The 17,040-nt window shown below is 52.7% G+C and overlaps 1 protein-coding gene across 2 annotated transcripts in view; it reads left to right on the top strand.

Annotated features, from left to right (window-relative positions):
- Nucleotides 1–13,013, top strand: part of ARHGEF37 (Rho guanine nucleotide exchange factor 37) — a 35,319-nt gene extending 22,306 nt beyond the window's left edge. The window contains exons 8-13 of one of the 2 annotated variants that reach the window (XM_070414623.1): nt 1,281–1,391; nt 2,450–2,776; nt 4,237–4,365; nt 7,645–7,840; nt 9,273–9,430; nt 10,092–13,013. In XM_070414623.1, coding sequence (XP_070270724.1) covers nt 1,281–1,391; nt 2,450–2,776; nt 4,237–4,365; nt 7,645–7,840; nt 9,273–9,430; nt 10,092–10,301 — 1,131 coding nt within the window. In that variant the 3' untranslated portion in view covers nt 10,302–13,013. Of the gene's footprint in view, nt 1–1,280; nt 1,392–2,446; nt 2,777–4,236; nt 4,366–7,644; nt 7,841–9,272; nt 9,431–10,091 lie in introns of both variants that reach the window. The other variant, XM_070414622.1, reaches the window with a different exon arrangement.
- Nucleotides 13,014–17,040: the final 4,027 nt, after the last annotated feature.

The following is a 17,040-nucleotide window of genomic DNA, read 5'->3' as shown; positions in this document are numbered from 1 at the left end:
TCAGACTCCTCTGTAGACACATATCCCTGCTTGTTCCTGCTTCATCCTGGCCCCCCAGTGGAAGGATCTGAGCAGCACAGGGAGAAGGAAGGGAAAACACTCTGGCCATGAGGGAAGAAGCCAGAGGCACAGGAGAGACGCTCTGGCTTTGTCGAGGAGGGTGATGTTTGGAGGCTTTCAGGCTGCATTTTCCTAGAGGCAGGACTTACAGGACAGATCCAGTGTTACATGGAATCCCACAGGGACAGAGTGGTTCCCTCTGTTCATCCTCTGAGTCCAGGAAAAGCCTCTTTGGCTGGCAGGCTGCTAACATGGCAGAGGCAGTCTTGGGCTAGGAGCCTTCAGCAGGCAGTGACATCAAGGCAGAACTTAATGATTTTGTTTTCACAGCAATTATTCTTCCATGACTATTTATGGCAGTTATTACTGGCTTTCCCTTTATGGTAGTGTCATAAGATATTTGTTTTTTTAAATGCATTGTTTTAAGTAGGAATGCTTAGTTGATTTAAAGAAAAGTTTTAATAGAACACGTGGAATATAGACATGGCAAAAAACTCCTAAGGGAGGAATGCAGATGTGTGAATTTGGGAAGCGCTGGAATAGGGAGAAAGATGTCGGTTTAGTATCTCTATTTTTTAAAAATATATTCTTATTGATTTCAGGGAGGAAGGGAGAAGGAAAGTGAGATAGGAACATCAATGATGAGAGAGAATCATTGATCGGCTGCCTCTTGCATGCCCCCTACTGGGGATCGATCCTGCAACCTGGACATGTGCCCTGACTGGTAATTGAACTGTGACCTCCTGGTTCATAGGTCGACGCTCAACCACTGAGCCACGAGAGCTGGGCTCAGCTTAGACAGTGGTTGGCAAACTGCGGCTTGGCAAACCTCGGCTCGCGAGCCACATGTGACTCTTTGGCCCCTTGAGTGTGACTCTTCCACAAAATACTGGCTTTTCCACAAAATACCGACTTCTGCGCATGGGCCACGAAGTTTCAATTACACTGTACGTGTGCACCCGCACGTGGTATTTTGTGGAAGAGCCACACTCAAGGGGCCAAAGAGCCCCATGTGGCTCGAGAGCCACGGTTTGCCGACCACGGGAGGAGGAACTGTCTAATCAACCAAGGTGTCCAAGGACAGAATAGGATGTGCTTCCCTGTCACAGGGGATGTGCAGGCGGCCTGGACAGCCTCTTCAGGGGTCTGCTGCAGGGGATGCTGGTGTGAGATGTCCATGACGGGCCATGATTTTCTGTCTCTCATTTGTCCTGGTCCAGGCTTTCCTCCGCTTCCGGCCGCAGCAATATGACCTGGACATGCCCGCGGGGCCTGTGGGGCAGTACTGTAACCTGGCAAGAGACCTTCAGCTCCAGGCCTTTCCTGAGTTTGTGAGTGGAATTTCTCCCTTCCTCTTTCTTTTTTGGGCAGGTGACAGAACCTATAAGGATAATATTTAGGTGCCAGGTCCTTCACACATTGTCACATCCATAACTACCCTGGGTAGTCAGCAAGGCAGAGATTATTTTTAGTGTTTTACCGATAAAAATAGCCCCAGCTAATGTTTACTGAGCCTCACTGTCTGCCAGGCACTGAGCTAAGCACTTCGAATTCTTCACCTCATTTAATCCTCACAGCACTGTTTACGGGCGTAGGGGCAGGTACTATTAATAGCCCCTTCTGCAAATGACAGCTGAGGCTCAGAGGGGCTGGCCACCCACGTTATTCTGATGGTCGGTGGCAAGCTTGGATCTGAGCCTCAAAGTCTATGCTTTTGACCACCACTCTATACCACATCTTTTTCATTATCCAAGCACAGTAACGATATTAAGAAGCGACATATTAGCCCTGGCTGGTTTGGCTCAGTGGATAGCGCATCAGCCTGCGGACTGAAAGGTCTCAGGTTCAATTCCAATCAAGGGCACATACCCGGGTTTCAGGCTTAATCCCCAGTAGGGGGCGTGCAGGAGGCAGCCAATCAATGATTCTCTCTCATCATTGATGATTCCCCCCTCCCTCCTCCTCCTCCTCCTCCTCCTCCTCCTCCTCCTCCTCTCCCTCCTCTTCTTCTTCTTCTTCTTCTTCTTCTTCTTCTTCTTCTTCTTCTTCTTCTCCTTCTTCTTCTTCTCTCACTCTCTCTCTCTCTATCTCTCTCTCTCCCCCCCTTCCTCTCTGAAACCAATTCAAATCTATTTTTTAAAAAAAGAAGTGACATATTAAATACCTATTCTGTTCCAGGCACTCTGCTAACCTCATTACCAGCACTGTCCCCATTTTCCAGATGGGCACACTGAGACCCAGAAAGGTTAGATAGCGTGCTAGAGGTCACAGCTAGTCAGTGGGGGCAGGACTGGAGCCCAGGCCTGCCTACCTTCAAAGCTCCCTTTCCCCGGTGCCCACCCGCTGCCACCTCTTTCCTGGGCTCTCAAGCTCCCCTCTCCCACAGAAGCAGCGGCTGGAAGGCCTGGTGGGGCAGCCGCTGTGCAGCCTGGCCAAAGCCCTGGCCGGTCCTCAGAACCTGATCAAGAAACGTCTGGACAAACTACTGGACTTTGAGCGGCTGGAAGAGAAGCTGCTGGAGGAGGGCAGCGTGACCTACGAGGAGGAGGAGGCCCGGCACACGTACCAGGCACTCAATTCCCTGCTGGTGGCTGAGCTCCCGCAGTTTAACCAGTTGGCCGTGCAGTGGCTGGGCCAGATCCTGGGCACATTCATGGCTCTCCAGAGGGACCTTGCGAAGCAAGTGTTGCAGAGGGCAGAGAGCAGCCTGGCCCAGGTAAGGCCTCCAGGACGGGGGGCACCTCTGGGGAATAGCCAGGCAAGGCCATGCAGCCCCTTCAGCCATCTTTTGCAGGAGCAGAGAGGGAGTTTGGGCCTTCCAAACAGGCCATCAGGTGCTGAGGAGGAGGCTGTGTGGACCTTCTTGATCTCTCTCATGCCTGTTTTCCTTCCATTAGTAGAGTCAGATCATAAAAGCAAGGATGAAGCTGGAACTCCAGGCCATTTCCAGGCTCTGGAGCTCAGAAGCAGAGGCTCTGCTGGGAGACTAGCACTTTATAGAGCCTGCCTCCTGGGGTGATGGGTACAGCTGTTTCTCCTCTTTGAGGGGGGCTGGGACTATAGGCTTTTCTTCGTTTTGGCCCTCACAGCATTTAGTACAGAGTTCTCTCTCAGACACTCCTTTTGAATTGAATTAGGCCTGAACCAACTGCAGGAAGAAGCATTTATCTTTCCTAAAGGCAGAGGGGAAATCTGATTAGAGGATATTTTCATTCTCCTCCCACCCTCTAGGGTTCTCTCCAGACACCGTTGTATTAGGCTAGGATGTGCCGGGCTGGGGAGTGTTACAGATGCCGGTAGGGGAGGTCAACTCTATGAAAGCAGAAAGAGGGCACGTCTTGGTGGGTCCTGTAACGTAGAATGTTAGGGCCTGTCAGTGATTGATGGGCTCATCCATGGAGCTTGGGAAAGACCTGCATGGTAGAAACTCAGTCTGTCTGCATCCTGGGGACAGGGGAAAGGAGGCACTAAATCAGAATCAAGAGCAACGAGTTTGTTAACAGAGAGGACGTGTCTTTGTTAGCTGCGGGGTCTCACTCACTCCTCGGTTATCTGATCAGAGTGCAGGAGATGCCTAACAGGGCCAAAGTCTCTGGACAGAGTGTTAGTCAGAACCCCTTGAGTTCAAGACCAGGCCAGGTGTAAAGAAGAATGTATTGTCTTGCATAACTGGGAGACCATGAGGGGACGGAGCTGGAGACTCAGCTGCATTCAGTACGAATTCAGTACCCAGCAGGGCTCGACTTCACTCCACCCCTCACTCTGTCCCCTCTGGATTGGCTCTGTTCTCAGGCAGGCCTCTCTCTGTGCGGTGGGAGAGGTGGCTCCTAACAGCTCCAAGCTCTTACCTTCCCATCTCAGAATCCAAAGGAAGAATGACCTTCTCATTCCCAGCCTTCACGGCCTAAATCTGATGGGAGGACTCCGATTGGCCCCACTTGGATCCATTGTCCGATCCTTGGACCAATCATGGGGCCTAGGAGAGGGGGTGCCGTGACTGCCACTTCTGTGGCTAGAGCACCACGATGGGCAGTTCTGCTGGACCCCCAGTGAAGGACACTTCCTCAAAGGAAAGTGGGGCGCTAGGCAGACAAAAACGACAGCTGACCAGGACACAGAGGCCCATCGTAACGCACCTGGGTTTACTGTGGGCTGACGGTGTCTGTCCCTACCCAGCTGCCCCACCACCACCTCTCGGAGCCGGCCTTCAGGAAGCTGGTGGAGGACGCACTGGGCCAGACCGGTCACCAGCTTCGCTCCTTTCAAGAGAACTTCGAGAAAGTGCAGACACCGCCCACTGTTCAAGTAAGTGACCTCCTTGACCCTCTGTAAGGGGGTGAGGCTCAAGCCCCTTCTTCCTCCCCCTTTTATAGTTTCAGTGTTTCCTGTTATCCAGGGACACATTCTCCCTTTCCCTCTCTCCTTTCTCTCTCAGAGCTGGGGTGGGTGTGGGAGGGATTCACATTCCCATCCACACATGCTCTTCAAGGCCAATAAGCATCAGAGAACAGAACTCATGGGTCAAGAGTAAGAAAGCCCAAACATTTTGCGATTAAGTGAAATTAGGAATAATAATGAGCAAGTGGCATTTAACACCTCAAAACCTGGAACTTCTTCAAAATTTTCATAAAAATTTACCATGTCCTTATCACCTTCTCACTGAACCTGCTTCAAATACGAGCATTCAGAATGAGTAAAAAGTTTAAATAAGAAGTCATTTAAGTCCTGGCCAGTGTAGCTCAGTTGGTTGGAGCATCGTCCTGGATACTGAAAGGTCAAGGGTTCGATTCCCAGTCAGAGCATATGCCCAGGTTGCAGGTTTGACCCTTTGTCAGAGTGCATGCGGGAGGTAACCAATCCAGGTTTGCCTCTCTTTTTCTCCCTCTCCCTTCCTCTCTTTCTAAAATTAATAAAAATATCCTCAGGCAAGGATTAAAAAAAAGAAAATTTACAAAAAATTAAGACATTTAAATTTTCTTTTCACTATGGAATTTCTTAAAAATTAAAGTATAGTTGCTCTCGCCAGTTTCGCTGAGTGGGTAGAGCATCAGCCACAAACTGAAGGGTCTCGGGCCTGATCCGGTCAAGGGCACATACCTCGGTTGCAGGCTCGATCCCCAGCCTCAGTTGGGGTGTGTGCAGGCGGCAACCAATCGATATGTCTCTATCACATCAATGTTTCTCTCTCTGTCTCTCCCCATCCCTTCCACTCTCTCTAAAAATCAATGGAAAAATATCCTCTAGTGAGGATTAAAAAAAAAATTAAAGTATAGTTGACATACAATATTATATTAGTGTCTGGTGTATTCAAAATATACATACCTTAAGATATAATCACCATGGTAAGACCATCTGTCAGGGTACAAAGTTATTATGATACTATTGAGTATATTCTCTGTGTTGTACATTACATCCTGTGACTTATTTTAAATGCAGTTTGTATGCTCCATAATGGTTCACAAAACTTTGGATGGCCAAGTGCTGTTTTGGTAAAGTATGTTTCTCTAAAATATGAGGAAAGGGTATCTTTCAGTCAGTCCACTTGACTATACCCACGTAGTGTATGTTTTAAAAGTAACGGAAGTAGCTGAAGGGATACGGGGCTCCCAGGGTTTCAGAAAATGGAAACTGTGTGTTCAATCACATGTGAGATGTGAAGCGAAGGGTCAGGAGACACCCAAGGTTCCCCAGGAGGAAGAGGGGGCCCGGAGACACAGAGAGACGAGGAAAGGGGCCCAGCAGCGCTGGCCGATGCCGGCAGCCTTCGCACCTGTCCACAGGGCAGAGACCGTCAAAGACCATCGGAGATGCGAGTCCGCTCCGAAGGGTTGGGGCCGATACTCCTCAGACCACAGCTGTCCCCCCTCCACCCCCCCGCCCCACACACACTGGGGCTGCCCCAGCAGAGGTCTCTTGGGGGGTGACATGGGCCCTGCAACTCGAGGAGAAGAAGTGTGCAGAAAAGAAAGAATAGAGCAGCCCTCGATGGAGTCACAGGAACCTCCCCCCTCTTTCTACTTAAAACAAAATGACAGGTGAGTGAGTGTGTGTGTGTGTGTGTGTTTACTGGAAAAGCAATCCATGCTAATTGCCCAAAAAAAGAGAAGACTTGGAAAAACAAAAGGAAGAAAGAAATGGGAACATAATAATACCAGTGTGCGTGTTGAAAAGCGCGCACACACACACACACACACACACACACACACACACCCTCCTGTAAATTCCTGCCTTATTTGGCTAAGGGAACAGAGCCCACGGAAGTGAGGTGGCCCATCCGGGGACAGCTGCTGTCCTCTACACAGGTAGGCGCTGCCAGACTTGAGAAAGAAGGCACGTATTTGCTACCCCACTGGCTTTCACACTCAGGTTAGCACCACCCGTCTGAAATAAGAGGCCCCATCGCCACACTTCCGTTTTAGGGCCTGTTTGAAACATTGGGTTCTCCTGGTTCTTGATCCTGACTCAGTGAACCCATTGGAGTATGGGCAGTGGCAGAGTCTGTGCCCAAATGTCCCCGAGGGCATCTCTGTCGATCTCCCTATACCCAGCACCTCCCTACCCAGAAATAACTAACCACAGAAACATGGTGAGTGTAAATACATCCATATGTATATAGTAAGAGAAAGAGAATACACTGTAAACCTATATGCAACATTTTCCCTTTCTTCTTTGTTTTATAAAAAGGGATAGTCACCCCAATCCCCTCTTGTTGATACTTTTGCTGGAAGCAGTGAATGAAAAACAAAGGTCCTGCCAGGAGATTGTGGGATGAGCTGAGTCGTTCTCCCAGCGAGGTGGCAGCCCATCGCTCCTGTGTTTCTGCTGCACCATTCACAAGGCTCACCGTGCCCAGTAAACACGTGTAGGGCCCAGTAAATACTGGTGGACTGAAAAGTCACGGGGTAAAGGGCCGCATTCCTTCCGCCCCACGTGTGGGAGGGCTCCCTGTGCCTGCCCTGTGCTGGCTGAGGTGCCCGATGAGTAAGATCTGGTGCCGCATGAAGCTCACCATCAAATGGGTTGAAAGATCCATACCAGGCACCTCCCTGAGGGTCAACTTAGCCTGGTGCTAGGGGCAGGATTTAGAGCACCTAAACTGGAGCTCTGGGACTGAGCAATTTCAGAACCTGAAAGTAGAACTTGGAAAACTCCAGAAGGTTAGACCTGGGAGGGATTTTATTTTATTTTTTGTTACTCCTCACCTGAGGGTATTTTTCCATTGATTTTTAGGGGGAGTGGAAGAGAGAGGGAAGGACAGAAACATCGATGTGAGAGAAACCCATGGATTGGTTGCCTCCTGCACGCATCCTGACCAGAGTCTGAGCCGAGGAGGAGCCTGCAACCAAGGCATATGTCCTTGACCAGAATCGAACCCGGGACTCTTTGGTCCTCAGGCCGATGCTCTAACCACTGAGCAAACAGGTTAGGGATTTTAGAGGTTAAATGAGGTGCGATCCCTTGGATACTAATTGCATGTGTTTCTCATCTGGCGCAGCTGCCTAGTAGGCAGGGGACTGTGGGCAGATGTTGGCCCCAGCTTTGACACGCTAACTCAAGCACTGCCTCTATCTCTCCTCTCCCCAGCCACTCCTGCCAGGGGCTGAGCGTCAGGTGCAGGCTCTCCTGACCAAGTATGGCCCGGGAAAGCTGTACCAGGTGACAAGCAACACCAGCGGGTCTCGGACTCTGGACCTGTCATTGCCTCGGGGCCAAATCGTGGCCCTCCTTCAAAACAAGGACACCAAAGGCAACAGCAGCCGCTGGCTGGTGGACACTGGGGGTATGTGGGACTTGGTGGGCCCTTCCCCTCCCTCTGGGAAAACCACCCAACAGGACCAGTGGGAGACACAGGTGCCCTCAGAGGTCAGAGTCTGGCCATGCACATCCAAGGTGGGAATTGAGCCCAGGTGAAATGCAGGGCCTGGAGCATAGCCAGGTCAGGGTGGTGCATGAAAGGCCAAAAAGAGGAGTTCAGTCTTTCATTGCCACATCTGCTATCAGGCACCCTGTGTGCTGGACGCTGTGTAAGGGAGACAAGGACCCTGCCTCGGGGACCTCACAGACCAGGGAGGTGGGCAGAACTTCAGCATCACCCTGAGAGACAGAGAAGGGGGTGCTTGGATCCGGCTACGTGGACAGACGTCTGATGTCCAGAATGAGGGCGAGTTTCCTGTGCACTGGTCACACCCTGGGGTGTGGTGCTCAGGTCTGGGTGCCCCCGTGTAGCCGGGTAGGAGGGAAGGACCACCATGAACCCAGAAAGAGATGGACCAGGAGGGAAAGGACACCATGAATCCAGGAAGAGATGGATCTTCCAGAGAATATGTGACCCAGAGGCTGGGGTCACACAGGAGGATGGGAGGGGTCTGTGGACAGTTTCCCCCACCAGACAGTTCATTACCATTGCTACTTAAGGATATTAATTTTATTGGGAAAAATAACTAGGATATAAACCCATGACTTTATTTATTATTGTATAGTACAAGACCAGATTTTAAAAAGTGAGTCTATGAAAACATTAAGAAAACAGGATAAATCCAGCAGAAATGCTCTAAAAACAGTCTCATGACTCAGCTGAAAAGAACTGAGTGGGGATTAAAGCGAGGCTCCCGGGTGGCGAGGACTGAGCGTGGACCCAATCCCACCACTGAACTAGCTGCGTAAAGCGGGAGAAGGGTCGCAGCTCCCCCAGCCCGGCGGGCCCAGCAGTGAAACGGGTGGTTGGTGTGACGACTAGATGGTCAGTGTGGGACCTGGCACTAGGGTGGCCGTTCCTAACGACAGCAGCTAGAGCAGCACTGGAGTAGTTGCCACATGAGAAGGAACCAGGGCACTTGGAAAAGAGAAAGGCCATGTCTGCCTCGTGGAAAAGGCTATCCTGGGCGAGGAAGCAGCTGCCTCAGGGGAAAGGGACCCGAGGTGCAGTTTTCATCCCAGACTGAGGAGAACTTGTTCTCTCTGTCAGTGTTCAGAACCGAGTGGGTCGCCTCAGGAGGGGATGAGCTCCCTGTCCCTGGGGGTGTGCAAGCAGAAGGTAGAGGCAGCGTGTGCAGGGGGTCAGGGGGTGGGGGCTGAGAGGTTCCTAGATGTCCCTTTAGTGCTGAGAAGCTGTGTTGGAGGCATTGACATCCATGCACGGCAGTGACTTCCTCTCCCACTCGAAGGGGTGGAGAAGGTGGCCTGTAGCCAGTTCACGTTTGGTATGTCCGCAGGACATCGAGGGTATGTGCCAGCGGGGAAACTGGAGCCCTACCAGATCGTCCCCCGGGAGGAGAAGCTCAGGGTGCAGGCGGGGCCTCGCGAGGACTCCCGGCATCCGACACCGGAGCCCACCCCAGCCCTAGTTGCCTCTGTCCCAGCCTCGACCCAGGTGAGTTGGGGAGTGGAGGGGAGCTCTGATTTTTCTCCTCTCTGGAGGGGCCACTACCAATGAGTCTGGGGCCTTGATTGGTGGCCACACCAGTGTCCTGGCCAGGGGTGGGACCCAGAGAAAGGACGTGCCAGTGCGTGCTCCCACATGTAGTTAGACGCAGAAAGTCGTGTAGTGTGTGACTGTATGCACATCAAATGTTCAGAGACAGAAAGACCAGTGGTTGGCAGGGGCTGAGGGAGGGAGGGATGGGAAGTGACCACTAACTAGTGTGGGGTTTCCTTTTGGGGCGATGAGGATGTTCTGGAATTCGACAGTAGTGATGGTCGCACAGCCGTGTGAACACATTAAAAACTACCCGTGTGATTTTGAATAAAACCCTTAACTTCTCTGAGTCTCAGTTTCCCTATCTGAAAAACGGGGCAAATAGAGTCATAGAATTGTGGCAGTCAAGACCAGGCAAAGCGCTAGGACAGAGCCTGCCTCATTGTGGGTGTCAGTGGTGGGAGCCCCAGAAACAGAAAGACCACGGATGTGCTTGGGAGGCGATGCCTGCCCAGCAGTGGGGGCTGATGGGCTGGGAGGGATCAACAGCCTTCCTGGGGGGAGGGGGTCTGTCTGTCTTCCCACCCTGACCATGGCTGTCACTCCCACATTCCAGGTGGTCGCCATGTACCCCTTTGTGGCCAGAAACAGCCACGAAGTGAGTCTGCAGGCAGGCCAGCCGGTGACTGTCCTGGAGGCCCCGGACAAGAAGGGGAACCCGGAATGGAGCCTCGTGGAGGTGGACGGACGGAGGGGATATGTGCCTTCCAGCTTCCTGGCCAGGGCCCCGAGCCCGGCTCCCTGGGGCTGGAGTCTGCCCCCCTAGGCTGCCTTCCTTGGAGTCCAAGTTGCCAAGGGATGAGGAGGATTAGAGGTTGTGACCCCAGGAGGGAAGAGAAGAAAGAGAAGGCAGGGTGGAGGGGAGAGCAGGCCAGCGTGGGGTGAAGGCCACCCAGGAGGCAGCCAGAAGAGCTGGGCGCTGCCCTTGCACAATGCCTGGCGTGGGCGGGCACGGAAGGCTCCAGCCAGGACGGCTTATTTGTCTTCATGAGGAGGTTGTTCCAGCCTGGAGTCACAGCATGGGGGATGGCAGGTCAAGTTGATAAGGATTTGCTGTTGCCAATGGCCAGTCCTACTGGGGCCCCCATCTGGGCCTGCCCATGGAGAGGGCCGCCCAGGTGAATGTCACCCGTGTGCTGTGTGGGTGTAGGGAGGGGCGCCGGAGAAGCCCAGGGCTGCTGGCCTGACAGTTCACTTCCTGCATGTGGTCCAGGAGGCACCACAGCCGACCGGTCGGTCGTCTCTATTTCTCCCTGCTGGGAGTGAGCTGTCCTGGGCAGTGAGCCCCTGAGAGCCCTCTCTAGTTGGGAAGTAGGTTCTTGTTGGGGCAGCGGGAGGTTCCCAGGACAGTCTTGCCCAGGCCTGGGCATGGGTGTGGCCAAGTCACAGTTCTGGAATGTGTGTAGGTACATTCAGAGCCCGTGCCAGGGGAGAGATTTGGAGGGTGTGTGAGGTGGGGTGTGCGAGGCTGTTGCCAAGCAGTTGCACACCGTTGCTGTGTTCTCTGAATAGGGCACAAAGGGACATGCAAATCACAGAAGACACTGAAGCAGGTGACTACAGGCCCGGTGGGCGGGGAGGTTAGGTCATGGCTTGGTTTCCTGTTTCTGGAAGCAGGGGACCCCGGTGGTTTCAGGAGGCCACTGAGGGCCTGCGGCAACAGTGGACGGATGCCAGGTGACTGTGGGACCTTCCACTTAGGACACAACCTCAGGTATCCCATCCACAAAGCCCTAACTCACAGGATTGCGGTGAGAATAGCATGAGGCGAAGGGCATGGAAGCAAATTGTGAAGCGCATATAAATGTAAGTTACCGTCGGTAGCAGGATGTGCTGGAAGTGGTCTCAGGTTGGCCCCCACATCAGCATTCATTCTGCTACTTCCCGTGCCCACGGCAGGCATTATTAGTCCACGCGGCGTCCTTTCCCATAAACCCAGGGTCTGCCGCAGGCTCCTTCTCAATGCTGCAGTCCAGTAGCCAAGCTCGTGAACTTGGTGAGATCAAACCTATTGTCATGGCTTCCTAGAACCTGGAAATGGAAGCCCCTCAATAAAAACTGGCCCACTGGGGCAATTCTGGGTGCAGCTGCTGTTGAATCACCTCTAGGATGTCACTGTGGGCGGAGATAAATTGTGAGGCTCACAGAAGAACACAAGGGTGACCCAGCACGATCTTGAATACAAACGACAAAATTTGGGGCCAACCCAAGTTAGTGTGTAAAAACAGGTGGCAGTTGAGACTTCTTTCCAAGAACATCTCTATGTGGTTATAACTGCAGTGCCTGGATTTTAGAGGGCTTTTAAGATGTATATACACGTCTGTGCCAGACAGTCTGCACCTCACCTCCTCTGGGCTTGTGAAAGCGTGAAGAATGCATAATGCAAGGGAAGCTGGTCCCCACAATTCCTTTCCCAGCTCCAGTTCACTTTATAAGATGCTCTTGACTCATTTTCCGTTCTCTCTCCTGCTCAGATTTCCGATACAAATAGGAAGCAGAGGGGAGCAGATAAAATAAGAAATCCATGTGTGGTCCCACCGTACTTACCGAGAGCCTGCCCTGGGCTGGAACCCTGGCTCAGGGTTTCTCAGCGCAGCTGCTCACCGCAGTCACCTGGGCAGCTTCCCACTGTGCCTCAAGCCAGGACCCCACCCGGAGATTCTGATGGAATTGGCCGGGGAGTGGTCTGGGCCTCAGGACGCTCCCCAGGTGCTTTAGTGTGCAGCCAGGTTGGGAACCTCTGCCCTAGGCACGCAGTGGTGGATGGGAGAGTCCTGGGGTCGGAAATGGCCACAAGCTGTAAGCCAGGACGTGCCCCTCTGAGCCTTGTGCCAGCGCAGAGATTCTGAACAGGCAGCTGCAGAGGTGGTGTGAAACAGGACAGCCTGTTCTGTCAGGTCCCAGAATGTATATTTATTAAGTGCCATTAAAAGGGACCTGAACAAAATTGGATGTTCTTGTAGGTACAAGGGAGGAAACGGAAATACACTTGGAACTAAATGGATCTCATGAAGGGAAAATAAAAATGTATCAGTAGCACATGGATATGGTTTCTCGTGGACCAGGGGATGAGATTGAAAGTCACTGAAGGGTGAGAAAATGCATATTGAGAAGATGGAGAATGGCCTGAATTTTCCCCAGGAGACTCTGCATTATGTGCTCCTCCCCCCCTCCCCGCCCCGAATGCCTAGGACCACTGCACTGTGTCTTGTTTCTTTCACTGTTGAGCTTGCTAAGGTATTTGCCTGTGAACGGAACAAATCTTCTAAGAGTGGAAGACTGACCACAGGGGTGTCCCTTGCTCCCTGCAGCGGAGTGACCCCTCTTTAACCTTTTGGGCCCCAGCCCAGTTTTGGACATGAGGACAAGATGACAATATCAAAGGAAGGATGAGTGGATTCTTGGTTCATGTGATGAGCTCTAGCTTGGTGAATAACTGATGTGAACCAATGGGAATAAAGGACTTCAAAGATAAAAATGCCTCTTGAATTTGTGTGACTCTAACCATTGGACAGTCAGATTCCCCTGGGTGACATTTGTTCTCTGAGCACTTGGTACACCTAAAAATGGCACCTCATTCACGCGTGTGTTCACTAAGGAGTGTCTACAGCACACCTTGGGCGCCTCCTGGAGTCGGCCTTAGCTGCTGGGGTTACAGCAAGAAGTCAGACAGATGAGGGCCCTGTCCTCCCAAAGCCCACAGTCTGGTGAGAAAGGCAAGTCAACAGTCAGTTACATGCAGTGTGAGTGTTAGGGCAATAATAGACACCACCAGAGCCCGGGGGGGAAGGGGGAGAGTGGGGTCGGTGTCCCGCCCTGACTCAGACCTGGTGGCAAAGGAAGGCTTCCTGAGAGAAGTGATAGCCAAGCTGAGGCCTGATGGGTAACGAGGGTTGAGTGAAGGTGGGAGGGAGGGCATGTGCCAAGGCCCAGAGGTAAGAGCTAGCACTGTTGGTCAGGAAACTGAAATGCTGTGGCGTGAGAACATGGTGTGTGTAGGGGTGGTGGGTGCAGTGAGAGATGGTATAGAGAGGTCAGCATGGTGAGGAGCTTTGGTTTTCTGAGGGCTATGCAGCGGGGTGGGGGCACTAAAAGGTTTAAAGTAGAGCAGTGACAGGCCCAGGGCTGTATGTTAGGATGCAAGCTCTGGTTCATCCTGGAAGCTCCCTAAGGGTGCACGAGCCTCAGGTAAGAGAGGTTCTATACCCGTTGCTCAGATAAACATGCCAGAGAAGAGGGGAACACAGAAGCCCTGCCTCTGAGGAACCTCCCAGCCAGCTGGAGAGCCAAGACATACGAGCATCACACAGTTACCTGGCCCCACAGGCCAGGAGACAAGAGGGAGGTTTGAGGCGGCTGAGGTGGTCACAGAGGCGTCTTGGAAGAGTTGGGGCAGGTGCTGGGCCATGTGAGGTAAGTAGGACTGGGGAAGGCGAAGGGGAAAAGAGGCCTTCTCGGGCCTGGGGAGGTCGTGTGGCGGTGTGAGAGTGTCCAGAACGTTGCCTTAGAAAACCCGAGTACAAGGCCTACCTGCCCACCGGCAGTAGCAAACGCGCTTACCTGCATGTGAAGATGGATGAGGTCCCCAGTCTCCTCTGCCCTCCCCAGTCGGTTCCAACCTGCTCGTTGTGGAGTTCTGGCTTATCTCTAGGAGTCCTGGTTCCCTTCGCCAGGACCCAACTTCCAGTGTAGAAGAGTCCGTGTAGGGCCTGTTGTGGCAGGGAAGAGACTAAATACCATGGACGAGGGTGCAGGCAGAGCCGGTTTCCACTCCTGGCAACATCACAAGGAGCAAGGATCCCGAACAACCCATTCACTTAACCTTGCTCATGTGTTTCCTCTTACGTATGTATGTATGTAAGTGTTACTTTTTTCAATTACATTTGATATTATTTTGTGCACAGCTTAGTAGTTAGATGATTGTATACTTTACAGGGTGTTCCCCCAGAGCTCATCTGTTTTCTTATTGGTAATTTCTGAACTTACCCTTTCTAATTTATCATCTGTAAAATGGGTACAATTCCTGTTCTCACAGGGTGGATGAGAGGAGTAAATGAAAGAAATGGTATCACATGAGGAGCATCACGGTTGTGCCATGAGGAAATGTGAACTGTGACCACCAGGTGGCAGCAGGGCTCTACAATTCAGCTGTGGGAGGACCCGCGGCTCCATGGAGTCAAACTGGGCAGGTGGTGCAAATCAGAGGCAGGACCAGGTGAAAGACGTTAGGGAGCGGTGGAGACTGTGCTGCTCCCAAGGATACAGGCTCAGAAAGAGGGAGCGGCTTCCTGGCTCCAGCCTATGTTGCCACATCAGGATGAGGGCCCAGTGGTGCCAGGTAGTCTGGCTTTTCGAGAGAAGCCACAAACCAGATGAGAGAGAGAGAGAGAGAGATGAATGGATGTTAATTTGTTGTTTCCATCAGCTGAATGTGTCCTGACCGGAGATTGAACCTGAAACCCCAGCACATCGGGACAACGCTCTACAGCTGAGCAGAGGGTCTACAGCCATACCACCCTGAACTTGCCCGATCTCATCTGATCTCGGAAGCTAAGTTGGGCCTGGTTAGAACTCGGAAGGGTTTTGGTTTACTCTTTTGATGTGAGGGAAGTCTTCTGCGTGGAGATTGTGCGGGCCACAACTGGCCACCTCTTTGTAGCTTCTGCCGGAGTGTGGATCTCTTCTGAAGAACTGGCTTCATATCTTTATATTTCCTGTAAAATGCCTCCCCGTCTTTCCACTTTACTCATCAGACATCCCCTTCTCTACGTTAGATCTCTGGGGAGAACTGTTTCCTTTTATGCCACCATGACTTGTCTCAAGCTTTCACTCGGTTGTGCACCATATTTTCTGACTCACCTGTGAGGTCTCCATCGCACTTATCTTACAAGGCCCTGTTGAGGATTAAACGAGATACTGATGTAAAATCACTTAGCTCAGCAGCTGGCTCATTAGTGCTCAGCAAACACAGTTGTCATTATGATGGGGACGAGAAGAGATGGCCTGACATCGGAGAAAGGTCTGCAGGGCCTTTCTCTAGGATGGTGACGAGGCCTGGCCATTCCCCTGTGATGAAGCCCCTTGGTCTTGGCTCCTGAGGGCCTGGCTGGACTTGGCTGTCACACTCCGAAGACATTCCTGAGACGTTCCCTCCTTGGCTATCACTGATCCTGCCAGCTGGGTCAGGGTGGCCAGGTTTCCCATCCAGGACACTGCTCATGGGTGCCAATGGCCCAGCCTCTCCCGCCTCCTTCCAGCCATAGGGCTTCCTGCTGCCCACTGCACCCGGACATGCTGGGCAGATGCTCAGGAAATGATTAGGCCTTGCAGCCAGGAGCATGCTCTTGGGGTGTTCCCAAGGGACCCAGCAGCTTTGGGGGCCCCCGGATCCTCACTAAGGAGTGAGGAGAAGGTGGCGGCCAGGCTTGTCATAGGTGCTGACTATGGCTGGGCTAGTGAGCATCAGCAGCTGCTGTTCAGTTAATCCTGAGGTCTCAGGCAGCCCCCATGGATCCAGGATATTCGGGTGGTTCTGGGTTCCCTGCCTCGGGCCCACCTGCCTGTCATCAGGGGTTCAGGCATCCTTGGACTCTGTGAGTGGAAAGAGCTCTAAGCAGTGGCTGCAGGTTTGGGAAGCCCCGAGCCCCCAGAAAGTTGGACTAGCGCGGGCATCGAAGTTGCTGCCAGCCTCTGAGCATCTCACATCTCCAGAGGATGGGTATTTGCTTGTTTGCTCTCACAGTCATTCCCTGCCCTGTTCGGCTCAGTAGTTTAGGCAACTACATTTCCCAGGCCCCTTTGTCCTCTGGTTTCCTGGTGGTTTGGCCAATGGGAAGCACTGGCAGGCAGGAGGAGGGGAGAACCCGAGGCATTTCTCCCTCCCTGCTTCAGGCAGCATCTCTGCCTGTGGCTGGTCTTCTCTGTGGCTCTAGCGCAGCCCCTTCCTCCAGGCCTCAGGTCCTGTTGGACAGGTCTGGCTGTGTGTCCCATTTCTGTCCAGTGGCCGCAGAGCCTGGACACGACTAGCACTGCCTCTTCCCCACGTCCCTCCAGCCTAAGAACTGGAGTGTCTTTTTGCTGTTAATCTCTGGGGCACATCTCAGATCTTCATTCACCTGTGCGACCTTCTTCCTGTGTTGAATTCCTTCTGTTCAGAATGAATAGAGCGGTTCTCTTTCTGAATGGACAGTGACTGGAATGCTGCTCAGCAGCTGGGGGTACAGGTGGGACTGTGGGGCTCCCAGGTGCCTCAGGCTGCCCAGCCCTCACGGAGGAGCGGCACCATCTCCAGGTCGGCTGTACCTTCCCTGAATCAGGGGACCATCCTGCTTCCCCACCTAGAACTCGGGGAAGAGTCTTCAGCTGCACACAGCAGCCGAGTGAGTCACACTCCAGGTCCAGTGGCTGCGAGTCTGCTGAGCCGCTCCTGGTTTTGACCAGCTGAGGCTGCTCCTGCAGGGCCCAGCACAGACACACACAGAGGAGGGCCCAGGGCTGCTGTGGGA

Source organism: Myotis yumanensis, unplaced genomic scaffold (assembly GCF_028538775.1).
Source record: "Myotis yumanensis isolate MYYU_CA2020_CCGP unplaced genomic scaffold, mMyoYum1.0.hap1 SCAF_5, whole genome shotgun sequence".
NCBI lineage: Eukaryota > Metazoa > Chordata > Mammalia > Chiroptera > Vespertilionidae > Myotis > Myotis yumanensis.
Note: the sequence above shows the minus strand (reverse complement) of the source record. Positions and strands in the feature narration are given on the sequence as shown.